We start from the raw sequence: 27,168 nt of genomic DNA, 5'->3' as shown, positions 1-27,168 counted from the left end.
AGCCTGGGGTGGGCCCAAGGCTCCCCTGGGGATCCTGCCACATGGGCAGGGTAAAGGACAGCTGCTCCAGGTGGGGCTAGGGAGCTTTGCAGCCAGTTGGGGGCTGTGTGCAGCACCACCCACAGCGCAGTCCCCATCCCAATTCTAGGTCCTCCATGACTGCAGAGCACTGAGGGGTCAGGGTCCACAGCTGGAACCTGGGGTCATCCCTGTCCCCGTGCCAGGTCCTCCATGACTGCAGAGCACTGAGGGGTCGGGGTCCACAGCTAGAACCTGGGTCCGCGTGTGTTCAGCTCTCAGCCCAGGAGGAGCTTCCCCGTCTTCCCTGGAAAGTCCTGGGGTGAACAATCCCGTCACCAGTGCATCCAGGGGGTGAATGTCTGTGTCTGTGCCTAAGGCCCAGGTGCCCCCAAAGCATTCGTGAGCCCCTCAAGTAGCCACTCGCCCACACAAACCTTGCCCGGTCAGCACGGCACCGGGGCAGCTGCTCCTGTCCTGCGGGGCCTGTCCCCACCCCCACGAGAGAGAGCAGGACAGGGTCTGGCAGCACAGGCTGGTCCCCATACAGACAGAGCACGAGTGCAGTGGGGCACATCTCCCCTAAGTCACCTCCAGTCCTGTCATGGTCACAGCCAGAAATGAGCCGCGGTGGGTGAACACACAGAAATCTAGGAACATGACAGACCAGGACTTCCTGTTTTTTCCTGGGATCAGTCGTGAAGCATAAGCACAGCACCTCTGCCACGAACTAGCTCCGGGTGAGAACAGAGTAGGCCAAATTTGATTTCAGGAGCCCAGTGCATCCTCCATGCTGCAACTCCTCCTGTAACCTTCCTGCCATCCTTATCCTGGGGTGTCCAGGGCTTTAGGGTTCACACACCCATGCATGATCGTCCGCACCATTCTCTGGTTCTTGTTTAGACTACAGAGTAAATGACTGATAACAGTTCAAAGTCTGACAGGGGCTCAGAAAAAGTTGCCTTTTGACCAAGCTCACCCATTTAAATAAAAAGAATGCACGTCAGAGGTGGGGTGAGTGAGTAGGTGGGATGGATTTAGGAAAGAGGTCCTGAGGCCTTCGCAGCATCCCTGAAATCACTCCCCGAGGGAACCTGGCTCCTTGGCCAAGCACGCAGTCCATGCGGCCTGCCCTGTAACCTGCCTCAGACCCATTTGTCTCCCCCTATGATGCAGGATGCCTCTCTGCAACCCCTGCTGTCGGCTGCCGCCAACCTCACCGTCCTTGTGCCTTCCCAGCAAGCCATTGCAGACATGGACCATGATGAGAAAACCTTCTGGCTGTCCAAGAGCCACATCCCAACCCTCATAAAGTAGGTGTCCTGTGTTCTGTTCTCCATGCTCTCATCCTGGTGTCAGGGTGAACAACGCTTGTTGTGCCCAAGACTGCGAATCCGAGAAACCACAAAAGAGCCGACACCGATGCAAATGCATGAGGGTTTATTTACAAGCTCGAGCTTGGGTCCAAGTATACTCCATACAGCAGAGCAGGGACTTGGACCCCGAGACTAAGAAGCACAGCAGTGTTATAGGGGCCAGTGGCCAATGAGATTGCAACATATGCAGAAAGTTGCACAGTTATGTTGGTCCACATGCAGGTGGCCGATTGAATTACGATTCACCTTATAGTGACCATTTGAACTAGCCTATTATTCTGGTTAGAATTGGCGCGCAGGTTTGGCGAGCAAAAGAGGGGTTTTCATTCCTTGGCGGTTAAAGGTCAGAGGTCCCGCATTCCTATGTGTGGTGGTTTCTGATAAGGGTGTGCTTAATAGCTAAACTAGGGTGAGGGAGTCCCTTAAACAACAGGCAGGTTGTGTGGGGGGTTTTACATGAGATGGCAGGCGTAGCACAAAATGGAGTTAGTCCTGCTCTGCTTGTCCAGGGGTAGGGGATTTTTGTTAGATTTCCTGGGTCCCAAAACGCTCAGTGGAGGGGGAGCCCTGGTCCTTGGCACCCTGCAAAACTCCGTGTGTTCTGGAACCCTCCTTGCCTCCTTCCCCTGGGAGGTGGTAGCTCACACCCAACTCCCAAGTTCGCACTGACTGCCTTCCATACGTTCAGTCCCTCCTCCAAACGCCCCTAGAATGTGGGTCTACAGCTGTGCATTGGGGTGTGGGCTGATCCAGTAAGTAACCCAAGGTGCCAGGGTTAGGAGTTCCTGGAGAAGAGTCTGACCCTGGTGGTCCAGCTCTAGAACCGGGTTTCTTAGCTACTTCATGACAGTCCTCCATGCACTGATGTTTCACGGTTGGCCTCACGGACTGTTCCAGATACCACATGCTGCAGGGCACCTACGGACTGGCCGACCTGCAGGCCCTGTCACCCTTGGACAGGTTGGCCACAGCTTTGCCGGGCAGCTTTCTTCATGTGGCGAAGGCGGACAGGGTAAGAGAGCGCCATAGCCTGTCTGCTAAGCAGAAATATGCTGTTTGCATGTGTGCTGTCTGCGTGTACAGCGTGTGCACCACAGGAATTTGCAAACATGAATGGAATAGGCCAGGAAGAGGCGTCTCATGGGGGCGCCCCCCAGCCTCAGCAACTGCCAACGTGTCCTGACACACACGCATTACCCCGTAGTGATGAGGCTACAAAATGTGACCCTCCAGCCACAGGTCATCCACAGGCACCTCCTGACAGACCGCAGGCCGAGCCACAAAGGCACACTTTTCCATTGTTCTGGGTAAATATCGCGCACTTTCCCAGCTTTGGCTATTCATAGTGACTAACACGAGCAGGCCCTGGTAGCCATCTAGCTGTGCCGTCACAAGTCACTGGATTTTATGTGACATTAGAGTCACTGAGCAGATACCAACTGAGCACCTACAGGTGCTCTGTCTGAGCGCAAGGAAGAGTGCAGCCCTGCAGAAGCCTGGCTCCCGGTGTGGACTGCCACGCGCTAGAGCCTGCACTCAGGCCTGCTGGGAAGCTTGGCTGCCTTGCTGTGCACGAGTGTTTTAAAGCACTTTCTGTGCGTTGCATGAGGTAGAAATGAAGGTTCTCCTGGAGAGGGAGCACCACTACATCAGTGCACGTGAGCCACCGTCCAGAATGTTTTAGAACTACTGCTCTCAATCACCTTTCCCTCCCGCTCGTCAGTGCAAGGTGGCCAGGAACGTCTCTCCAGGGCCTCTGCTGATGTGACCTGGGAGCTGCCAGGGTGACACAGGCCCGCGTCTGGACCTAGGGTCCCAGGAGGGATTTCAGACAAAGGGTGGGGTGGGGAGAGGAAGAAAGAAAGTGGACAGAAGGGAGCACGGCCAAGCCATGGCTGCTTGGTGGCCAAGCTAGGTGGGTAGGTCGCGTAAATAATATTCTTGAGAAGTAGCTGGGTTCTGGTCAGGAAAGTCAGATGGAGCTGCCGGGGCCGCTGTAAGGGCGCACCACCAAGCGAGAGGCTCAAACAACAGGGAATTCCTCTTACGGTTCTGGAGGCCAAGGTGTATGCAAGGTGGGCCCCCGAGGCTGTGGGAGGGGCTGTCGCAGGCCCTCTACTCAGCTCAGGGCTCCCACCCCCACCCCCACCCCGCCCCCGCACGGCTCTCCATGTCCCCCTCTGGAGGACCCCAGCCGAATCCGGAGTACGGCTCACCGAACCGGTCTCACTGTAACTCAAGTTCCTCTGTAAAGACCCTGTTTCCCACTAAGTCCCCACTGTGAGGTACTGGGTTAGGACCCCAACATGTGAGCCCCAAGGACACACAATTCCACCCACGACACCATCCACAGATGCTTTCAAACTACAGGATGGCTGTACTGTACCCCAACCAGCACCCTTTGAACGAAGCAGAAAAGAACAGAATCGGTGTTCAGGAGCCTCCCAAAAAGTAGAGGAAAGTATCACTTCACTGCGCGTGTGTGGTGGGAGGGTCAACTAGTGTGTCACGGTGTGAACATACCTCTAACCTCAGGTCATGGTTAAAAGGGTCAAAGTCACAACTGCTCAAGAAGTGTGAAGTGCAGATGTAGTTTCAGTCCCTGAATCACTGCCCTGTGAAGACCTACCTTGATTTGCATTCACAGAATATCACAATTGAAGGAGCAGCTGTCATTGATGGTGACAATGCAGCCACGAACGGCGTGATACACGTCATCAGCAAGGTACACATTCGCAGCCTTCCCCGCAGACGGCTCTTCTGACTTCATCCATCTGTGCTCCCGCACCACATCTTTTGGGGGCAGAAACACCCATCTCTGGCAGGGGTGACATGTGTCGTGCTCCATGACAACAGTGCTAAAACTGCCTAGAGGGTCAGTCGGACTCTGCTACTTACCCGGCTTCCATTCTGCAGTGACTCCTACGTCATGCGTGGCCACACGTGTCATATGTCTCATTTACGTGAAAGTCTTCCCCAAGAGCTGGGGAAAGGGCTGGTGGTTACAGGTCGCTCTTTCCTTCCCCTTTCTGCATGATTGTCCCCTAAAAACATGGGGTAAGGAAGGCCTAGAAAAAAGTGGGAAGGGGTAGAAAAAGTATTTTTGAAATTTTCATTGTCTTCTAAGACGTGATGCAACAGTGTTCAAACGTATGAAATAGAAAGGAAGAAAGGATAGCGAGAAACAGGGTTTTAAGCTCTCCTATAATTTTCAGTTACTATATTAGGATTTTCATTGAAAATCAGGGTTAGAACTTAGGGCGTATTGGGAACTTTCGGAAGGTGGAAGATTGGAAAAGACGATTAACCAATACCATTTCCCCTAAAATTATCCCCCTTGGCACTTAAGTATGCACTTTTGGTTTTAATCTACAGAAAAGGTCAACTATCTCTGTGCAGCAAAGAGAGGCTATTTGTGAGACTCCTAGGTGCATTATTTTGCAAAAGCCTTGCAATTCCCTTGGATTACCAGGAATCATTAAGAAAACCCACATTTTTGAGCTAGTGGTCACTTGCAGGGAGCATGCTGGATTTACGACTCAGGATGCAGACCAACATTACTTGCCAAGCATACTTTTCCTCTGCGTTCCTGGCTTCCCAAAGCACTAAATTACCCCCCGCCCCTTTGCATTTCTGGTGGCAACACCCAGCAGTCCAAGGGTGCCTCAGCCCTCTCCTGTCCTGAGCGTCATCCCCCTGGGACCTCCTGCAAGCCTCCCTACCCCACAACCTGAGTCATCAAGGAGACAGCACATGTGGCCAGGCCACACGCCCTCTTTGCACCTCCTCCCCCTCCTCTTCCCTCCCTGGGGAGCACTAAACACCCTCTCTTTGTGCCTCCTGCCTAGCAGGCCTCCCCCAGGTAAAGGCTAGGTTACTCCTCTCTCCCCCTCTGTACTTCCAGGGAATCGGGGGTGGCAGACTCACCTGGCATACTGTGCCCCTTCCTCATGGTGTGGCCCAGTCTCCACAGGATGGCATGTCCCCGGGGAGGGCTGCTGTGACTCGAGGTCCCTGGTTGGGCCTAGCCTCGTAGCCGCTGACAGCTGGTGGGCCTGGCAGCACAGTCGGTGCCAAGCCCTGGACAGAAGAGCATGTCCTATGCTCCCACCTGGTGAGTGCCAGGGCCTAGGGAGCACACTACGGCTGTCCTAGCCTCACAAGGAGGACACGTGGAGCAGAGCTCTGGGGTTAGAGACCCGCTGAGCGGGAGGTGACCGACCACCGGAGACTCCTGGCTCTGTGCCATCTCTGTGCGACCGCTGGCGGCAGTGGCTCCCTAAGGTCCTCTCACACCTGCCCTTGGACAGGGGTCCTCAAGTCAAGGTCACCATGAACACTGGCACGCGGATGCCCAGCCGAGGGTGGTGGCCTGGGGCTCAAAGCCAGCACACTGCAGGCCCCAGGCTGCACCCCCTTCAGCAGGTGGCTCTCAGAGGAGAGCTGCCCCTTGCAGCAGCCGCGGGGGCAGCGTGGGGACTCACATGCAGCGGTCCTTGTCAGTGCGTCTGCTCACGTGACCTGATCTGCCTGTGGACACAGCTGACAGAATGCGGGGGCTCCCTCCCCAGGTGCTGGTTCCCCAAAAAAGTCTGACTGGCCCCTTACCGAGCCTGCTGGCGCGGCTGGACCAGATGCCCGACTACTCGACCTTCCGGGCCTCCATCACCGTGAGTACCATGCGTCTAGGCAGCCTTGGCCAGGAGGGGGGATGGAGGGGGACACAGGCACTGGGAGTCTTAACGCCTTCCACCTTAACGCCTTAATGCCTTCTGCCTCTCCCATCACAGCAGCACAGCCTGGCCGGTGCCATCGAGGCAGCCGGGGCCTACACAGTGTTCGCTCCCAGCAACCGTGCCGTGGAGAAGTACCTCCAGGAGAGGAAGGCCGCCACGCTAGTAAGTAGGGGAAGTAGGGGAGCCACCAGCAGGTCTCCACATTGTGCTCACCCACCCCCCGCCTGGGGGCGGTGCCCTCTCCGGCACCCTCCCTGTCTGCCTCAGGAAACGCCAGAGACACCCTGTCTCTGGAAGTGGCCCGCCCCCACACGCCTGCAGCATGTGCCCCAGGAAGCGGGCCGGACCCCATCCCTCCTCTGCACCCTGGCCTCCCAGTCCCCTGGTCTCCTGGTCCCTGTGACAGGGATGCAGAGGAGGCAGGTCATGTGTGCCTACCTCCTCCCCTCCGGCCTCCATCCTCCCTGAGTCCTCCAAGGCCATCAGGGGATTTCATCAGGATATCAAGTCCCAGTCGTGCCACTCGGTGCCTCGACACCCTGGGTGCATCCCCATATCTGCAAGATGGAGTACAGACCACCCAGCCAGGAATTAAGTCCTCTGTCCACTGGCCGCCAGGCATCCTTTAGTCACCAGGGGCTCCAGAATTGTCCCATAGGAGCGAGTCACCCTGTTCCAGCACCCCCACGATGAGAGGACACGCGTGACGCTATCTGCACAGCAAGCGCACCGTTCCCTGTAGCTTCAGACAGGGATGCGCACTGGCACCTACCGCACGCTCAGCACCCTCTGGCCTTGGTGCTCCCCATAAGGCCCCTCTGTGCTCCCTGCATGGAACCCCCACGATGCTTTCCGCACAGCCCCCTCCTCGTGCTCCCCACACGACCCCCCACCTCATGCCCCCTGCACAGCTCCCCGTGCTCACCGCACAGCCTCCCCGATGCTCCTGCACAGCCCAGGTCTCACGGACTGACCACCTCAGAGGCCCTGGCAAGCCCCAGGCATGTGCAGTGCCTTTGTTCCCATCCGCTTGTGTGCACACACACGCGCACACACTGACACACATGGACACACGCGTGCACATGGACCCATACGTGCACATGCACCCACTACCTCCTGAATCACCCAATCACCCAACCCTTGTCCACATCTGCTCTGACCTCCTCGGGGAAGCCAGCCGGTTCTGGCCTCAGAGTCATCAGACGATCTGTCCTGTGAGTGTGCACCATTTGCACACCCTCCAGCATCTGTGCAGTGTTATGAGTGGTCCTTTGGGCCTTCGCTGGCCCAGTGGGCTCTGGAGCCCGTGAAGGTGGGATCTACTCCTGAAAGTGGGGGGTCAGAGACCACCCTCGTCTGTTTCCCCAGCCTGCCCGCGCCCAGCGAACCTGTTCAGGTTTTGCTGCCCTGGGATGAAACCTCGTTTCCCCCAAGAGCCCAAGGATCATTTGAAGCTACAAAGACAGTCTCAGTTAAGTTCAGAAAAACATTCCAGCCCTGTCAGAGTCACCGCCTCGAATTGGACCTAAAATCTTGTCTTCTGTCGCTGTCGCTGCAGGGCCTTTGTCTTATTCTGGGGCCAGCCAGGGTCCAGCGGGGACAGGACATCGTGCCTGAGAGACTTTAATAGTGTGAACGGTTTCTTGGGCACAAATCGGTGTGGGTGTAGGTGACAGGTGAAGAGGAGAGAGAAGCCGTGGGGTGGCAGCTGCAGGAGGCACTCCCTGCCCCCGACCAGGGTGGGAGAGCAAAGGGCAGAGGTCAAAGTCACTGCAACACAGAAACGGAAGAGCCCACAGAACCTCTCAGGCTATGGAGGAGGTGCAGGTCGCCAGGCGCTCTGACCCCACCCCCCCAGGGCCTGGGGCCTGGAGCAGACCCAGTGGAGTGCCTTGCCCACCCCAGCCGCTTCGCTGGGGAGACAGCCCTCCCAGAGTCCACTGCCACTCCCAGGGCGCAGGTGGGCTGGGGGTGCCCACAAGGACAGGGAGCAAAGGGGAGACGTACCCCCTCTCCCTCCTTCCCTCTGACTGGCCTCAGCCTCCTTCCAGCACTTTCACTGGCAGAGCTGCGCAGGAGTCGGGACACAGGCAGTTGTAGACCGCAGTCCCGGGCAGTCAGGGGCAGGCTGGGAGCTGAGAGACCATCAAGTCACCTGCGTCCAGCCTTGCCCAGCAGTGCTTCTGGTCCCACCCCCCACCCCCATCCCGGGCTCAGTGAGCTCAGTTGTGGTCATATCAGGTTTGACATTGAAGAGCAGGAAGTCTCAGTGGTCGCTCAGGAGACCTTAGGGGCAGGAAGGTTGCTATGCCTGACCCGTATGTCCTGGGAAGCCAGCGCTCTTTCTGGGCTGGGCCCAGGGGCAAAGCCCACGCTCGTGCTGTCTCACTCTCCTCTCTGTGTCTCATTCACTCACCCTCCTTCTTTCCTTTTTTTTTTTTTCCTGTGAATCCATAAAATATTTATTACGACACAGAGAGAATTGCAGAGATTATGTTCAAGTGACTAATCTCTTATAGCCCCCCATCCCCCACCTCCCACATCCCTCCCTCCCATCCCTTCTTCCCTCCCTCCAGTGCTCCTGTGGCTCTTCAGGGACCCTGCTCATCCCTGGTTGTCTCTGACTGCCCTTGAGCCGTGTGCATGCACCCTATTCCTGTAGTCATGTCCTCAGACCCTAGGCCTCCAGCTTCTCCCCAGGGCCTGTGTGCCCGCCGAGGCAGTCCTCCAACACAGGACCTCAGGCCCGGTCCTCCAGCTCACAGGACGCGCTGTCCCGGAGCAGTGACACCCCTCCTCCCTCCATGATGGACCAGCCTGCCAGCTGTCTGAGGTGTGAGACCCTCAGGGCTCAGTACCGCCCCCATCCCACAGGCCACTGTATCTGCAGAGAACACACATCCCATCTTTCAAAAGATCCAGCTAGATCTCCTTATAGGCCCCTGAGGTGAAACACAGGCTGAGGTGTGGGACTCTCCCTTCCTAGCAGTGCTCTTCAAATAAATCATCTTTAAAACCCTCCATCAGGTGTCATGTCCTCCACCTGGGTTTTAGGGTCACAGCACGAGATCTGGGCCATCCCACCTGGAAGATTGGCCAAGTGTGAGGTGATGTGTCTCCATTCAGTATCTGACATCTACTGTGCCTGATGCCTCTACAGCTTCCTATTCCACAACCTGTGGCTCCTATCCCTCCCACCGTGCCTGGCGCCTGGCAGCCTCCTAGTGCCCACAGACTCGCTGACCTGTGGGGTGACTTCCAATTCTGTTTGTTGTCCAGGAGGAGGACGTACTCAGGTACCACGTGGTCCTGGAAGAGAAGCTGCTGAGGAATGACCTGCACAGTGGCATGCACCGGGAGACCATGTTGGGCTTCCCCTACCTGCTTGGCTTCTTTCTCCAGGATGGCCAGGTGAGGTCCTGCGACTTCAAACCTAGGGATGCTGGCCTTTCCCCCATGATCCGTCGTCACTCCAGTGCTCCCTGAGCCTTACCGACAAAGCGCAGTTGCCTGTCTTTCACTAGAAGGCTGCTCGCTCGCCCTCCCCGGCACCAGCCTTGGGATAGTTAGAGTGGGTCTCACCAGTCCTGGCAATAACCCTTTGACACTGAGTCCTGACACAGCCCTTGGGCAGTCCCCAAGCAGTCTGTAAGTTAGAAGAGGACCCACAGCAAGGCCCAACTCCCAGGACGTGGCACCGGCTCTTGGGGGCCAACTGACAGGTGGGACCCAGCGGCCACGTGAGTGATGGCCCGACAGCCTGATCGTCCAGACCGCGGTCCTAGGACCAACTGACCCCCACACCAGCGCTCCAGCCTTCATCTCATACAACCTCTAAATAGGTCCGTGTTCAGAATTCACGCAAGAGAATTGATGAGACAAGACACGTAAAGTATTTCGAGCGTAATCCTGATGACCTATTTCAAACCTCAAGGAAGAAGATCGTTTAAGGACATTCAACAAGAAACCCAAATGTAGCCCTAGTATAAATCCTCCCGAGGAAAGCAAACAAGAATAAATCATTGTTTCAGGTAAACTACGCACCGTATTGAGAGGACGAAAGTTTAATTACAGACTTTTTTTTTTTTTTTACAGATTTTATTTACTTATTCATGAGAGACACAGAGAGGCTCCCTGTGGGGAGCCTAATGTGGGACTCATCCCAGGACCCTGGTTTCATGCCCTGGGGCAAAGGCAGACACTCACCTGCTGAGTCCCCAGGTACCCCATCACAGACATTTTTTAACTATAATATTTTTTTGGTCCTTTTAAAAAGTGCCGCGTTAAAAACAACGTTCTCAGTGGTATCATCATTTTTCACAAGTGAATTTTTGCGGACGTTTTGTTTCAACCTGCTTGAATAAAAAAAAAAAAAAAAGAGCCTAAGTCTTCGTTACAGATAGAGCTGACTCCAGGTATTTTCCTCTGACTCCTGTAAATGATCCCACCTGTCCCGTCATGACGTTGAGGAGATCCTTTCCCTATTTGTCCTGGTAAGGCAACTTTTTGTTGGTAAAGGACATAGACGTCTTGTGTGTTTATCCATGTCACTCCTTGTTCCGTCACATAGAGATGAACGTTGTCTTGCGATCACTTGAATCAGGGTCAGCTCTGTCACGTTTATTTCCCGGTTGGTTGGAAATCCTTGGGTCCAAAGCAATCTTTACCTCATACTACACAAATGCTTCTACGTCCCAGTCCGGGTTCTGCTCTTCCCTTCCTCGAGGGGCGAGGGAGCTGCGGGGAAAGCCCTCACAACCAGCTAACTTGCGCTCAGATAAGAATTGCAATGCAGCACACAGTGCACTTGAGAATGAGAATTATTCAGACTCTTTTTAAGGCCACATCCACAGGGTTACGTCATCAGAAGTCCCATCATTTTGTTGATTCTCAAGCAGCTCCGTGTCTCCGGTTTGGGGCGTCTGTGCTGCAGCCCCACTGACACCAGCCTCCAGCCTCCCGCTGCTTTCCCAATCTCAGACTCCACCTCTGTGGGGTCCACCGCGATTTGTCTCTACGCCCAGCGGAAATTCATCTGATTCCAGCTGAATCATAAGGGCCTTGGACGAGCCAGGGCAGTTCACATTTCAGCACCTACAAGGAGTCATTTCAGTATCACGGCTGCAGAAAACGTGGGCATGTTATCCGTCATTCTAAAACCCTTACTGGATCCAAACTCAACGTTTCCTTCGGACAATAAGGATCCCCCTCTCCCACCCCACACCTACATGCACGCACGCACGCTCTCTCTCCAATTTCTTTAAAGAACAATTTGTTCCCGATTATATTATTTATACTGATGAATGAATGGATGGATTTGCTTGTTTTGCATCACTCAATCATCCCAGTGGTCTCTCCTAAAACAAAACAAAACAAGTTTCAGCTCAGACTTGAATCTGAGTCACCAGTGTATACCACAGAACCTCACAGCACACACCATGCCCCGGGAGAGGGTACCACCCACTGGAACACTTTTCACAAGCAAAAACACTAAAAAAATGCTCATTTTTTTTTTTCTTAAGTGCCCGTGGCTTGGCCTTTCTGCAGGTTGCTTACAAGTTACCGGACAGGGGTGCTGAGAGGCCAGCGCGGGTCGTTCTCCGTGCCTGGTTTGGGCAGGTGCTCAGACCGCCAGGGCCACTGCCCGGGCACAGCTGAGCTTGCCCACACAGCCCTTTTGCCAGTGAGACTCATGTGACCGTCGTGAGTCAGGATTCTTCAGTCACAAATCAACTAACATGAGGGTGGAAAGAGACCTTACGGTGATCTAGAGCAGCCTCTTCCTTTTACAAAAGAGGAAACTGAGGTTGAGAGAGGAAAGTTACAGAGTCCAGGTCCCACACACAACAACACGGTGCCAGATGCGGGCCTGTCACCCAGACTCCCCTCCATGAGGAGAGCACTTCCTACGAGCGAGCGGGCGTCACCTTCCAGGGGAATACTGCCGGACACATCCCCCAGCTGCTGGGATGTCATAGCCTCGGGCCCTTAGCTTCCCTGTTTCCCTCGAAATCCCCACAATAAAACTCACATTCGACCCTCTTGTTCACAGCTGTATGTAAACGAGGCTCCAATAAATTACACCAACGCAGCCACTGACAAGGGAGTGATCCACGGTTTGGGGAAAGTTCTGGAAATTCAGAAGAACAGGTGTGTCAGTAACGACACTACTATTGTGCGAGTAAGTGATATCCAAGGCCAATGAGGCAACTGTTGGCTTCATTTTTTGTGACTTTCTTAAGCATATGATTCCTCTATCCGGGTCTCTCGGTTCAGTTCAACAACACACTGAATGAGCATCTGTGGTGAATGAAGAAGCAGAATCAAAGATAAATAAGACACAATCCCTGCCCTCTGTGTGGGCTCACAGTCCGGCGCAATGAACCGTAGCGTCGGTGCCAGGGAACCTCCTGGAGAGTTGTATAGAGCAAGACTCAAGCCATTGTCTTCCCAGAGAGAAACAGGCCAGGCCTCACGTAGGCACAGAGAGGGGCCTACAGTGTGCCCAGGCAGCTGTTGGCCACGCCTGCTCTGCTGGGACAGAAAATACGGAGATGGGAGTATTTCCATGTAACAGAGAATGCAATCCCGGGACTCCAGCCCATGGGATGGTGTGGGGCCTTTCCATAACTGTGACAACTGCTGATGTTGGAGGCACTTATTAGGCACCAGGCGATGCCCATACTTTATATAATTATAAGGATTTTATGCAGGTCAATACACATGTTGCATATATCAATCTGTGCTCATGACACCCTACAAAATAGGCATGATTGCTGTCCCCATATTACAGATGGGGAAAGGGAGCCACCAAGAGGTCAAGTAATGCTCCCAGGTTCACAGGACCAGCAAGTGGCAGGCAAGGAGTTAAATCCAGGCCCCAGAGCCAGAGCCCTGAAGGACCACACTGTCCTGTCTGGTGGGAATACATTAAGAGTTAGTCACAGCAGTCTCCTCTTGTCCTAGGAATGGGTCACATTTAAAAATTTCTGACATTCTTCATGTGCGCTCATTGTTGTAGGACAGCGTGTATCCTCTGTACGCCAAGCCCTCGGCTCCCGGGTGCTCCCAAGACAGGGTGTTAAGTGTGACCCATCATCTTAGCCCGAGAATCTGGACCAATTCCCCAAATAGTGCGTTTTCCACACATGAGGCTGTTATTAAAGGAATTAGGGTGTAAATGGGATAAGACCTCCTCCGGGTAAAGGATTAGTAGCATCATCAGAAAGGTACTATAGAGGAAAGCGATGCTCAGACACCCCAGGCCTCGAGTAGTTGGAGTGCAAGCCTAAGTGAATAGGACAGAGGTCGACTGGATGAACGTCCCTAATACCTTTCTGAGTCACAGTTGTATATCCTAAAGCCTTCAACTCCAAGGTCTGAAAAGTACTTGCAGCCTCACTTTGCACTAAAAGTAATAATCATGAAATGTTCACTTTTCCTCTCTGTGCTTTATGAAGGGAAAATGTGGGAAGTGTTTCCAGCAACCCATCTGCCCAGCTGGAACTAAACCACTGGTAAGTATTTTGTCTGCTTTACAAAGTAGTTTGCAGCTCTCAGGAGGTCTAAATCAGACAAAGAACCTCAAAAAAAAAGGAAGGAAGGAAATGAGCCTCAAGCTCACCTCATTTTCACTGCCCTCAATTCTTGCACTTGGTTTTAATTTAATTTTACCTTCTCATATGCATCTTTCTAAAGTCTTGAATCTATTTCTTTTTGGGGGGTCAAAGCAAAATTTAATTAATACCTAAATAGGAGCTGGGGTTCACATCAGTTGATGTGCAATACAGGGAGGGATTTTTCACCTTCTACATCTTCCAATCCCAGAAGCCAGGTGAGGACAAGAGCAAGAAATCTTATCAGACAAGGCAGACTCCACACCCAAAACCACATCCAATCTGGGTGAATGTCACCTGCCTGATTTCCTTTTACACTTGAAGTTACAACTTTCTCCAATAAACAGACAGCAAACTTGGGAGAAGTAAACATGTCTTTGAGTTGACAACCAATCTGGGTTTCTCGTAGCCACTTATTACAAAAGCTACTTCTGGTAATGTTCCAATAATGACCAAAAAAACAGATGCTTCTGCACCTTTCATCGCACGAGAATAAGAATTTGTGATGATACGATGCTGATTCTCTCCCTAGACTCAAATCTTGTTATTGCAGGATGTCTTTATCTAATGTCCTTGACAATCTTCCTAACGTGAGTTGGTTTTCTAGACCAAAGTTCTTGTTGCAGAAACACTATAAGGTGTAATCAGTTGGCTGTTGCCACCTGTTCAGTTCTGGCAGCCAATATTGAGTTTGCATGTCTCCTTTTCACAAAGCAGCTCCAAGAAGCCAACCCCTTCCCTGTCCAGGACATTTCAGGCACAGAAAACTCAGGATGTCACCCACCTACTTGCCCTTAGGAACTGGAACTTCCTCCTCACCAAAGAGCTGACACAAGCATCTCCATTCCACAGGGCACAGAGATAAAGAGATGTATCTACACCATCTATTTCATGGGCAAGCGATCCCTGTTCATTGGGTGCCAGGCAAAATGTGTGAAGACCATCATTGTGAGTACAACGATCGAATTGCCCTTCCAGTTCTGGCAGGAAGTCATATCATAGGTCACACTTTTCAGATGCCTTCACGTCGATCCTTCTGCCTCTCCTCTTCCCCCTCGTTGTCCTTGCTGTCACTGCCATACAAGGTAGCAGAGGTGGCAGGAAAACTCAGGACAGACACCTCAGTCGGGAAACAGGATAAAGCTGTGATATTCCCTTGCACTATGAGGAAAGTGAAGGACTGAGAGCCTGGGAGGACCACCTCAGGTCACGGCAGGACCAGAAGGAAAGAGAAGGTGCACCTGGCTGTTTAGAAGACAGGCCCCAGAGCTCAGCATTTCTGCACTATTGCTTTGGAATATGCAAGAAAATTCTCTATAACTTCCTATCCTGCTTCTTTCCCAGAAGACCAGACATCGCCTCTGCCAACCCTGCAGAAACAGGATGATTCAGCCCTTAGGCTGCAGAGCTTGGGGATGCAGAAGGTTTTGTGGGTTTTTTGGGTTTTGTTTCCCAGTATCCAAAAATGTTTTACTGGAACACAGCCATGCTCATCCATTTATTTTTTTTACTGAAGTTTAATTAACATATAATGTTATATTCGCTTCGCATGTAAGACACTGTGAGTCAATAATTCCCTGTGCAGAATCTAAAAACGAAACAAGGAAATAAGGAAACAAACCCCAAAAAATGAAAACAAAGCAAAACCAAAAAAAAAAAAAAAAAAAAAAAAAAAACCAGGTTCTTAAACACAGAGCTAACAAACTGGTAGTTGCCAGAGGGGAGGTGGGAGGAGAATGAGTGAAATAGGTGAAGGGGATTGTGAGGTACAAACTTCGAGTTACCAAACAGGACAAGGATGAGAAGTGCAGCATAGGGACTATCGTCAGTGATTTGTGGTAATGCCCCCTTAATGTGATGAGAGCTGAGTTGTGTAGATGTGGGTAGTTTGGTGCTTTCGGGAATAAAGGCAGTTTAGGGGATTAAAGTGTGACTTGTGGGGCACCTCGCTGGCTCAGGGCATGATCCGGGGTCCTGGGATCGAGTCCTGCATCAGGTTCCCCCCAGGGAGCCTGCTTCTTCCTCTGCCTGTGTCTCTCTCTCTCTGTCATGAATAAATAAATACAATCTTTAAAAAAAATTGTATTTATTCATGAGAGGCACAGAGAGAGAGAGAGAGAGGCAGAGACACAGGCAGAGGGAGAAGCAGGCTCCATGCAGGGGGCCTGACGTGGGACTCCATATCGGGTCTCCAGGATCAGGCCCTGAGCTGAAGGCGGCGCTAAACCACTGAGCCCCCCGGGCTGCCCAAATAAATACAATCTTAACAAAAAAGTGCACTTATAACGACGAGCACTAAGTAACGTACAGACTTACTGAATCACTATATTGTGCACCCGAAACTAACATAACATTGCATGTGGACTGTTCTGGAATTAAAATCAAAAATGAAAAGAACAGGAAGAAAGGGGGCCCCAGGCCAAGGGCAGAGTCTGTCTGTAAGGCTTCTGGGAAAGATAAGAAATCTGCATCCAAAATGCCCAGGGCTTCTCCTGCACAGGACCTGGGGGTCAGGAGCATAGGGTCAGGGCTCAGGAGCACAGGGTCAGGGGTCAGGAGCCTGGGGAGGAGAATCACCCCCCACCACCATCATTCTTTTGTTGTTGTTTTTGGGTTTTTTAATATTTTATTTAAATTCAATTAACCAACATACAGTATAACGCCCAGTGCTCATCCCATCACGTGCCCTCCATCACCCAGTCACACCCCATTTCCCCCACTTCCCCTCCTGCAACCCTGTGTTTGCTCCCCAGAGTCAGGAGTCTCTCATGATTCCTCTTCCTAAATTCCCCCCACCCCCTCAGTACTCTTTTCTCTGTTCCTGCAGCCCTCCTTTCCCTCTGGCCTCATTCCTGTCTCTCCCCACACCCACCCCACGTCCCAACACCTCCCCTCACTCCAGCAGCCCCCCAAGCTTCCTGTCCCCCTCCCCTTGCTCTCCCAGCCCCCCAAGCTCTGCATACCCAGCCCCCCCCCCCCACTTTCTGGACCCCATAGCGGCCAGAACCCATGGATGGAGGGCCCCCCTGCCCTGTGCAGCCCGGCCTGGTCCCCCTTACAGACCCGAGAGTGCTGTGCCGGCTTCTATGGCCCCCAATGCCAGCCCTGCCCCGGGGAAGCGGGAAACGTGTGCTTCGGGAACGGGATCTGCTTGGACGGCGTGAACGGCACGGGCGCCTGCGAGTGTGGACCAGGCTTCCTGGGCACGGCCTGTGAAACCTGCACCCCTGGCGCCTATGGGGCCCACTGCGACCAAGGTGTGCACCCTGCCTGCTCCACCCCCACTGCTCCGCCGCCTCCCCAGGGTACCCCCCCCCAGCCCCACCTCCGTCATCCTGGGGATTATAAGGATGTCTGGATTGGGTTGTTTGCATAGAACCCGGTTTTCAAACACTCTCAGGTCACTAATCGCACCCTCCCACCCCCCTGACCGCCCTGCCATCTGTTCCTTGCCCCGCAGCCAACTGCGGCCTCCCGTCTGCCTGTGCGCTGGCCCCGCAGCTAGCCTCTCAGGCCCAGACATTGCTTGAGAGTTGAAGCGCCCGTGGGTGCTAGGTGTCCGGCTCCACCCACGTACCTTGCGTGCGCCTCTCTCACAGGTGGGCCTGTGTGTGAAGGCCAGGCTGCAGGGCTTCCCCCGAGGTTGCCCCCGGGGGAGGCCTGATATTTGAATGCATGTCTTGCTGGGCCCGGGAGTCTTGCCTTTGAGTTGTGCTGTCCCTTGCCGGCAGATCATTAATTCACCGTCAGCAGGCCACAGGCTTTAAGCTGATTTCGCAAAAATCATCAGATGTTTGCATTCTCTGACCCGGACTTCCTCCGGGGAGGACACATGCTTGGGAACAGGTTCCTATCCCATAATGAGAAAACAAGGCATTTTTCTCATCTCTGCCCTAAAAGCCATACGTTGCCGCTGGTGTCACTGCTTTGTCATCAGTTCCTCCAAGCCAGACAAAATCTGTATATAAGGGGATCCTTGTCCTTGGACCACATAACACATACTTGCAAGTCTAGCACCACCCCCCTTTCTATCATTTGGAAGCATCTTCTGCTTTCACGTGTGCAGGACTTCTGCACGGGGGATCCGTATTCTACCTTCCTGGGGCCATCTGAGCCCCATGGCTGAACGCCTTACTGGGGGGAAGGCATCCACCCCAAGGCTTCCCGCCAGTTCTCAGAGGCGGCGCTGTCAGGTGACCAAGGACCCACCGCAGGTCCACACACCTAGTGGACAGACCCTAGGGAGCCAACCTGATCCCATCCAGGTGTCGCCCTGCGTCCTCAGATAGCCTCAGCTGAGCACACTAGCCCCGCATGGGTCACCGACCCACAGTGCGACCCAGTCCCACAGGTCACGACCTGGTCCGACTCTGCCCCTGCCCCTGCCCCTCCTGCCAGCCCAGCCCAATGAAGACAGTGATTCTCTGGAACCAGGCTAGAGACCGAGGTGCCCTTCGTGTGAAGAGCTGCTTCTAGTAAACGATCCCTGAACATGGGTCCAAGGTCTAACGACCTGTGGGTGCTTTTCCGATGTAGGAAAGACATTAGAGCTTGAAGCCAGCGGCCAGGAAAGAATTTTGAGATGTCTTTGGTAGAAAAGTGGTTTTGTTAGAACACCCGGACAGGACTCACGGACAGGAAGAGCTGCACCAGGGTCACGGGGAGGGCACAGTGTAGACTCTCAGGTTGGGAGGTGGGTATGGAGAGCGGAAGCCTCCCGGGTGTTTTGGAGACAAGGTTTCCAGGATCCCTAGGAGCCCAGCTATTGTTAGGAAGGATCATTTATTACTGTTTTGTAAAAACTCAGTCATGAGACCCCTAGATGTATATCAGTGGGCCTTATGCTTGGGGGTGGTTGCCAACATGGATCTTGGGGGTGTAGAGATAAAGGAAGTTTCCAGAGGAGGTTTTCTATGTCAGAGTAGACTCACCAGGTCCTAGGGCTTGGGCTGAGATCACCTTTGCCCTCAGCAAGGGATCAGCCTCTGGGCGGCTGAGCCCCTGGAGGGAGGTCCGTTTGCCTGTTTGAAGGACTTGGCGGTGGGCTGCGGTAGTGAGGACATGTAACAGTTTTCTTCTGCCCTGTATCCCACTTCGATCTCCCCTTAGTGTGTTCTTGTGTCCACGGGAGATGCAGCCAAGGACCCTCAGGTGACGGCTCCTGTGACTGTGATGCTGGCTGGCGAGGAGTGAAATGTGACACCGGTAAGGGCAAGCCCCCCTCCCCCTTCCTCAGGATGAGTTCTTAGCCTCGCTTCTGAAGGGCTACATCTCTGTCTTCCTGAATGAGAAATGACACCTTTAGGGGCGCCGTGGGGGCTCTGCTCAGGTTCCGACCTCAGGATCCCAGGATGGAGCCTTGTGTGGGCTCCCTGCTCCCTGCTCGGCAGGGGTCTGCTTGTCCCTCTGCCCCTCCCCTGCTTGTGCTCATGCTCTTTCAAAAACATAAATAAATCTTGAAAAAAAGAAGAGCATAAAGGAGAAAATAAGACCTACCTTTCCACAGCCTGAAAGAGCCATCATTGATATTTTACGTTCACCGCCCCGTCTTTTTCTGGGAGTATGAACATACAGGGTGACACCACGCTCCCCAGGCAGCTCTCATTCCACAATATGGGATGGATATCTTTCCATGTGAATAAATGTCAGTAAGTATCAGTTAATTTCCATGTGATAGTCTGTTACACAACTACCTCACACTTTCTGAGACCGATTTCCCATGTCATCGTCATGCTGCAGTGAATGTCTCATACACACATCTTTTTGCATTTGTCTAACTAATTCACCCACTCTAGTTTCTAGAGATGCGGTTTCTAAGTGAGGAGCAGGCACTTTGGGGGAAGGGCTGGCTGCTTATGCCACACTGTCCTTCAGGGAGTGCATCCATCTGTTTTCCCACTACAGGGCCCATCTCCCCAGCCCCACCACACTCACTGATGTTGCTCTTTTTTTCCTTAAGATTTACGTGTTTACCTCAGACAGAGAGAACGCTCCAGGGGAGGGGCAGAGGGAGGGAGGGTCTCAAGCAGAGTCCCCCCTGAACACGGAGCCCAACACAACAAAGACCTGAGGCCAGGGCCTGTGCCGAATCCAAGAGTCAGATACTGAACCAAGGCCCCCCTGGACGCCCCTGTGCTGATGCTTCTTAATGTGCCGAGGATAGGGTCCACACACCCTCTTCCTTCTTCCCTTGCTGGAAGGAAGACCTGGTCCTCCCCCACCTGCTTCCCCAGGGAAGCCGCCGCTTGGCCACCAGGCCTCCCAGTCCTGCTCCCTCCTCCCTCACTCACATGTCTACACTGTTCTAACCCCACCATCCCTCATGCTCGCTCGCTCGGCTGCCAGCAGGAGCCCCATGACCTGTCCCCCTGCCCCTGGTGGCATCCTCCGCACGACTGTCACAGACGACTTTCCAAAGCACAGATGTCTGGGTTCGGGCTACTGCAACAAACACTGTGAACAAGATGACGTATTAGGAGCAGGTTTCTCTTGAGCGTCCTGGGTGATGGAAGTGTGAGGTGAGGTGCTAGCACCGCCAGGTTCAGGTGAGAATCCTCCTCTGGCTTGCAGAGCCATCTCATGTCCTCACAGGGCAGAAGAGGCGCGAGTGCCCTCCAGGATCTCTGACAGGCTCTAAAGCCAGTTGTGCACCCTCCACCTTTAGGACCAGCTCCCCAGGCCCACAGTACCATCCTGGTGGAGATGAGGCTTCCCCATAGGACGGGGGGGGGGGGGGGGGGGGGGGGGGGGGGGGGGGGGGCGGGGACTCACGTTCACCCTGTAGCAGTAGGTAAGATTTGATTTCCCGGGATCCCGCATTGGGCTCCCTGCAGGGAGTTGCTTCTCCCTCTGCCCCTGTCCCTGCTCATGCGATTGCTCTCTCTCTCTCTTAAACAAACAAATAAAATAAAACAACAAGCACAGCCCCAGATTTGGAGAGGAGTTAAAACATGACTGAAATACCTGCATATTTCAAGCAACAGGGATTGGAGGGGGAGGGGAGAGCATGCAGGAAGGCACCAGGCTGCACCTTGTCCCCAACCGGGGCTGTCAGTGCGGGCCACCACCCCTGTGGTCAGGACCTTCTGTGGGACGTGCGCTTTAATGAGGCTCCGTCCCCAAGCTCTTAGCATGAGCACCTGCCCCCTAGGGCCTCCTCCTTTATCTCCAATGATTTCTTTCTGGATCTGCCCAGCGGGGAAATGCGCTAGCTGGGCCTCCGAGCACAGGAAATTTAGGAATGAATTGGACTAATAGATAACAGGTGCCTGCTGAATGCCTATGTGGCCCTGGGTTATTTTTGCATATATGAAAGGAGGAAAAAAAAAACCTTTTAATATTAGTTGTAATGAGGTTTTCTTTGTTTATATCTCTCTCTAATAAAACAATGAAAACCTAGAAAGAATAAGGAACATAGGAGATATAAACCAAAGTGGAGAATCAGGCCCCAGAGAGGAACACGCATCCGGATGCAGATCCTGAGTTTGGAGACTGTGTTTTCCCCTCCTGTGCGCTCACTGCAGCACAGGGCCTGGCATGCAGCACACACTCCATCAGCATATTTGCCCTGCTGACTGGGCTCGGAGCTTCCTGGCAGCCAATGCAAAAAAAGGGGTGGGGGGCTCACAAGATCACTAAGTTTTACAAAGTTCACATGATGCGTATCATTACTTCTGAGACATTACATCTTTCCTCAGGATCAACCCCCCAAGACAGTCCTTCAGGCAGGGTGTGGGAAAGGACTGACCCAGTGGTTTTGTTTTCCAGAGGTCACAGAAGACGACTGCCATGGGACATGCCACACTAGTGCCAAGTATGTACCTTGAAGCTTCCTTTGGGGCTGAGGCAAACAGGACCTTCCCTCATAGCGTCCACCTCGGGGCCGTCATGTCCTGAGACCATTTCTGAGGAGTTAGGACACAATCAAGTATGAAACGACAATTCGCTCTGAAAAGGCTGCCATCACCTTGCCAGAGCCAACCTTTTTTTTTTAAGATTTTATTTATTTATTCTTGAGAGACACACAGAGAGAGAGAGAGAGAGAGAGGCAGAGATACAGGCAGAGGGAGAAGCAGGCTCCCTGCGGGGACACTGCTGTGGGGACCCCAATGCGGGACTCGATCCCAGGACCCCCCGGGGTCAAGCCCTGAGCCAAAGACAGACACTCAACCACTGAGCCACCCAAGCACCCCGTTCATTCTTCATGAATGCTCCAGGCCCAGTGCGGGCTGGGGTGCCTCACCCTCCCTGCGGGCCAATGGTACGTGAGTGCAGTGCACAGTGCTCACTGCCCAGGCAGGGCCACGCTAGGAAGGCCCCTTCTGCCAGGGCTGAGCCGAGACCTTTGAGTACCCGTGGGGGCGGGGCCAGGGGGCCAGGGGTGGACAGGGTGGCCGCAGGTGGTTCCTGAGTTTGGGCTTCTGGGTTTGGGTGGTTTTTGTTTTCTTTTGTCGATGGCACTTGCCCTTTCTCATTGCAGCTGCCTCCTCAATGCCAACGGCACAGCCTCCTGCAGATGTGCAGCAGGATTCCAAGGGAATGGGACCGTGTGCACAGGCAAGTGAGGTGGGGCCTGCGGGGGCAGCCACTGCCGGCCACTGAGGCCAAACTGGCCTTCACGGGCCCTGGCTGTGCCCCCAGGCGAGGGAGCTGCTGCTCACGGAAGGACCCCTGTTGGTTTAGGGATGCCCAGGCCCCCTGCACCTGTTTTCTTCCCCAAATAGTGGGTCACAGCCTTGAGGGCAACCGACAAGTTCACCTGAACAACTTTAAAAGTCCTGCTGTGATGGGCGTAGGTGTGGCCCAGGCTTGGGGACTCTGGGGTGGGACAATGGCTGGACCCCATGCTCCCCCCTGCCTCCCAGGTGGCAGGGCAGCTGTCTCACCTGCTGTGCACCCCCTCAGTCACTGTCTGCCCTGCATAGCAGTTTGGGGTGAAGCCTCCTTCCTGTGTAACCCAGGACGAGGCAGCCTCACATCCCCCTAGCTTCCAGTCCCAGTTCCTACAACTTCTCTTACCTATGGACAGTCGCTTGGCTCATCTTTGTGTCATCTTTCTTTTTTTCTCTGGAGGTAGTAAATACTCAGAGACTCCCCCCGCCCCCTGCCCACCCCGACCCCTGGCTACCGGCCTGGGCTAACCCCTGGACGGTCCTCAGACCAGCCTGGCACACAGCTAATCTCAGCCCACGTGAGCTGATTCCCCGCTGCGGCTCCCACCACGTATTTGCTGCTGTAACGACAGGAACGCTGGGTGCCCTTTTTCCCTGGCGCACCTCGTGCAGGCAAGCTTCGGTCCAGGTGACAGTGCAGCCACGTGGCGAACCCACCACCTGCTTCTAGACCGCCTTACCCTGGGGACTGTCCCAGCCTGCACACACCCTGACCCCAGCCCCAGACGTCCCTGACAGTAGGAACAGTATGCCAGTGAGAACAGTTGAAGGGAACAGCAGCTGGAGCGGTTTTCTTGCCCTCAGTTTTTAGGAAAAAACACCCAAAAGTGGGAGGACACAAGTTAATACGAGACGAGCCAGCACTTCTGTAGCACTTTCATATACGTTTTCAGGTCAGGGTCTCTGAGCTTGTGTACAGACCTCTGTGGGTGGACCCCAAGGGTCACGGTCACTGAGCCACTTGTCCACGGTCACATGAGGGAACTCTGAGTGGATCTGGGTCTTCGAAATACTTTGAATTAATTTGTGTACAGGTTGTGAGGCTGAGGTGCAGGTTCCTTCTTCTGTATGTGAAGATCCAATGGTCTCCGTCTCATTTGTTGGAACGATTATTCTTTCCCCCATTGAAATTTGTTGGCATCTTTGTGGAAAATCAGTTGCCCTTGGGTAAATGAGCTTGTTTCTGGGCTCTCGATTCCATTCTATATATAGAGATCCTTTTATCAGGTTAAGGAAGTTTCCTTTATTCTTTGCCTATTGAGTTTTTATTACTAAAGGCACTGAGTCTTGCCCAGTGCTTTGTTCCTTCTCTTGAGATGAGCGTGTGGGTTTGTCTTTAGTTCTATTGATACACTGCGGTACATTCATTGATTTTTTTTTTTTTATTTTTTTTAAATTTTTTTATTTATTTATGATAGTCACACACAGAGAGAGAGAGGCAGAGACACAGGCAGAGGGAGAAGCAGGCTCCATGCACTGGGAGCCCGACGTGGGATTCGATCCCGGGTCTCCAGGATCGCGCCCTGGGCCAAAGGCAGGCGCCAAACCGCTGCGCCACCCAGGGATCCCCATTCATTGATTTTTAAATGTGAAGCCACCTTGCACCCAAATTCCCACTTGGTTATGGGGCACGATTCTTTCTATACATTTTCTAATTTGACTTACAAGTGTTTTCTTGAGGAGTTTTTTTCTTAGAATTTTTTTTTTATTTATTCATTCATGAGAGACACAGGCAGAGGGAGAAGCAAGCTCCCTGCAGGGAGCCCGAGGCGGGACTCAAATCTTGGGACCTGAGCTGAAGGCGGATGCCCAGCTGCCGAGCCCCCAGGCTCCTTTCTTGAGGAGTTTTGCATTTACACTGGGCTGTACCAATACTGGTTGGTAATATCCTGGGCTGGCCCTGTCTGGCTTTGGTGTCAGGGCAATAGTGGCCTCATTGGATCTCCCCTCGTCTCGCTTTTGGAAGCGTTTGTGAAAATCTGGTACCTGTCCTTCCTTAAATGTCCAGTAGAATCAAGCAGTTAAGACACCCAGTGCCCTGCGCTGCCTTGAATCATTCACACGCAGTCCAGCACCTGACATGTGGAAGCACTGTCCATTTCTGCCCAGGGGACGCAGCGTCGCTGGCTCCCCGACCACTCACGCTCAGTCCCACTTCTCCCCTGCAGCCATCAACGCCTGCGAGACCAGCAACGGGGGCTGCTCCTCGGAGGCCGACTGCAGGAGAACCACACCGGGAGGCCGGCGCTGCGTGTGCCGGGCAGGCTACACGGGTGACGGTGTCGTGTGCCTCGGTGGGTAGCAGCCGTTCGCCCGGCCCAGAGCCCTGCTTAGGAGTCAGGGCCCTGCTCAGTGACCCCGCCAGCAGGGCAGGGTGCCCCAGAACCACCTTTACGTGGATGTAGCCGGGAAGGCAAGAGGGTATGGAAATGTGGCCACAGCTGTTCAGGGGGTGCGATGTCCGAAAGTCACTCAAAAAGGGAAAAAGGGAGAGACTTTCTCCAGTTAGATGTTATGGTGGTGACTGAATTTTGTTTGACACTTATTATTTTTTACACAGTAGCACATTCTCACCGTAGAAAAATTGGAGAATGCATATGCGCTGCGAGAGGGTACATTCTGGAAATAACCACCCTTCAGATCGTTGACTGTGTGTATCACATTCCCTTTATGTGTGGACACTCGAGCATATTCGAGAGTGAGCGTAAATTCTCACACCCCCCAGAGTTACCAACGTCAGTCACTTCACTATTGATGTGGTACTTTGTATTCGGGTTTTGTCGCTGACCCAATAATGTCCTGTTTGGGCATATTTTTCCTCTAGCGCAGGATCCCGTTTAGGGATGGGCGTTGTGGTTAGCGGCCACGTCTTTTCAGTCTCCTTGAATTGGGGATGGTTCCCCTCCCTTGCTTTCTTTTATGACATTGACGTTTGGGGAGAATACAGCCCCCACCCGAACTGGTTTTCATAGCACGTCCTTGATTTGGGGTTTGTCTGATGTTTGCTCATGATCCTGTCAAGGTGGTGCACTGCAGACGTAGCATCACAGCAGTGACCCTGCGTGCGTCCTGCTCAGGGTATCGCCCTGCGGGCTCAGGGTTTCCAGCTGCCTCTCATCTGTGGTCTCCACACACAGCTGCCTTTCCCCTTAGCCACTGATAAGCAATTCGCGCAGAGCTACCTTAACACCACGCAAATACCCTGTTCCTCGTTAACCGTCCTCCTAGGTGGAGGCTCTGTCGATGATTCTCCCTGAAGCAAATCTGCTATGATAGTTACAAGCGGCTGGTTTAATCCCTGAATGTTTTCCTTCACAACATGGTAGATGAGGCTCTGAGACTATTATTTCAAGTCCTTGGCTGACAGTGCTCATGCTATTCAGTAAAGGGACAGATGCAAGCCCACAGACTGTGCCTCCGGGCACCATCCCTCCCAAAGGAGCTGATTCTGAGGAACCTGGTGGGTTACGTGGAGGGCAGACGCCCCTCCCCTAGTTCAGTTAGAGGGCCCGCCTGGTTCCTCAAGTGTCTCTACTTGAAAAGGAGCCTTGATTGTCATGCCAAGCATTGGCTTTTTGTTTTAGAGATTAACCCGTGTTTGGAGAACAACGGTGGCTGTCACAGGAATGCAGAGTGCACGCAGACAGGACCCAACCAGGTGAGCTCTGCCTGCCAGGGCCCTAGGACTTCCTCTGACCAAATTGACCGAATTCCTGTGTCTTCAGACCCAGACCTGAGGAAGGGAGCTGAGAACAGGTCTGTGAGCACCAGCAGAGTAAAACAAATCCTTTAGGGGGAAATCTGAACGAATTCCCAGGGGTCATTCTTTGGGACTGAGAAGTGGTGGCAGTGAGTGCAGACAGGGTCCCTAGAAGTGGCTTCCTCCCACGGGGGAGACGTAAACAGCGGCCAACACCACACAGTCGCAGAAGCATCTGGAAAGTTTCCAACAATGCTCGGCTCTCTGAGGTCCAAATTCCACACTTTTTCCCTGGCCCAAGGCTCTGAAATACATAGGCCATGGCAGACCGTGGCGGTTTTCAGCCCTCTCGGCCGTGTTTCACTCCGCACAGCACACCGTGCAGCTGGAGCCAGCATAGCGGCCAGGCAGTGAGCTCCATCAGAAGCTGCACGATGAAGTGAAGTCCCCAGGGCATGTTCTATGGACCTTGTTAGGCCCCCGACCTCAGTACCGGGTCTCTCAATGGGCAGTACAAGCAGGTGCATAAAGCACCCAAAAATAAAGAAAAAATCACACTTGTTTTGAAAGAACTACATGTATGTCTTAGGGAACCCAGCAAAGTGAGTGGTGGACTACCTTAGACATATTTTAGGGCTCAGCAGAGCTCTTCTGTCAAGCCACCTGTGGAGGAAGGAACACCTCGAAGCACATGGTGCCCGGGCCGTCTGCAAATCCTCCTCCAGACCTAAAAGGCCATGAGAGGAACACCGCACCTCTGAGACAGGACCTCAGCCCAGGACAGTGGCCAGGGACAGGGTGGGGTCTTGGGAGAGGTCAGGGGCTGAGGTCAGGGCACATAATGAAGGAAGAAGCAGAGGAGTGGACACCTGGCCCTGGCCGTGACCTCAGGCTCCAACACGGGGACATCACACCCAAGCCCCTGTCCTGGGGAGAGGCTTTATGTGGACTGGAAAAGCCACCTGGCTGATGGACACACCAGAACCAGGTGCCCTGCCCCGGGGGTGCATGGTGTGGTAGCCAGAGCATGGCTGGGCCTCAGCCCCCTGG

General features: G+C 53.6%; 1 protein-coding gene across 6 annotated transcripts in view; it reads left to right on the top strand.

Annotated features, from left to right (window-relative positions):
- Positions 1 to 27,168, top strand: part of STAB2 (stabilin 2) — a 137,623-nt gene that overhangs the window by 73,063 nt on the left and 37,392 nt on the right. For all 6 annotated transcript variants that reach the window (XR_008665915.1, XR_008665914.1, XR_008665916.1 and 3 more), the window contains exons 29-43: positions 1,195 to 1,331; positions 2,292 to 2,406; positions 4,042 to 4,119; positions 5,966 to 6,064; positions 6,185 to 6,292; positions 9,410 to 9,541; positions 12,183 to 12,311; positions 13,591 to 13,647; positions 14,599 to 14,694; positions 16,808 to 17,003; positions 18,856 to 18,951; positions 21,514 to 21,559; positions 22,226 to 22,302; positions 24,587 to 24,712; positions 26,003 to 26,076. Coding sequence is in view for 1 of the 6 variants with exons in the window: in XM_055336600.1 (XP_055192575.1) it covers positions 1,195 to 1,331; positions 2,292 to 2,406; positions 4,042 to 4,119; positions 5,966 to 6,064; positions 6,185 to 6,292; positions 9,410 to 9,541; positions 12,183 to 12,311; positions 13,591 to 13,647; positions 14,599 to 14,694; positions 16,808 to 17,003; positions 18,856 to 18,951; positions 21,514 to 21,559; positions 22,226 to 22,302; positions 24,587 to 24,712; positions 26,003 to 26,076 (1,566 nt within the window). In the remaining 5 variants the exon portion in view is untranslated. The remainder of the gene's footprint in view (positions 1 to 1,194; positions 1,332 to 2,291; positions 2,407 to 4,041; positions 4,120 to 5,965; positions 6,065 to 6,184; positions 6,293 to 9,409; positions 9,542 to 12,182; positions 12,312 to 13,590; positions 13,648 to 14,598; positions 14,695 to 16,807; positions 17,004 to 18,855; positions 18,952 to 21,513; positions 21,560 to 22,225; positions 22,303 to 24,586; positions 24,713 to 26,002; positions 26,077 to 27,168) is intronic.

This window comes from Nyctereutes procyonoides, unplaced genomic scaffold, assembly GCF_905146905.1.
Source record: "Nyctereutes procyonoides isolate TBG_1078 unplaced genomic scaffold, NYPRO_anot_genome, whole genome shotgun sequence".
NCBI lineage: Eukaryota > Metazoa > Chordata > Mammalia > Carnivora > Canidae > Nyctereutes > Nyctereutes procyonoides.
Note: the sequence above shows the minus strand (reverse complement) of the source record. Positions and strands in the feature narration are given on the sequence as shown.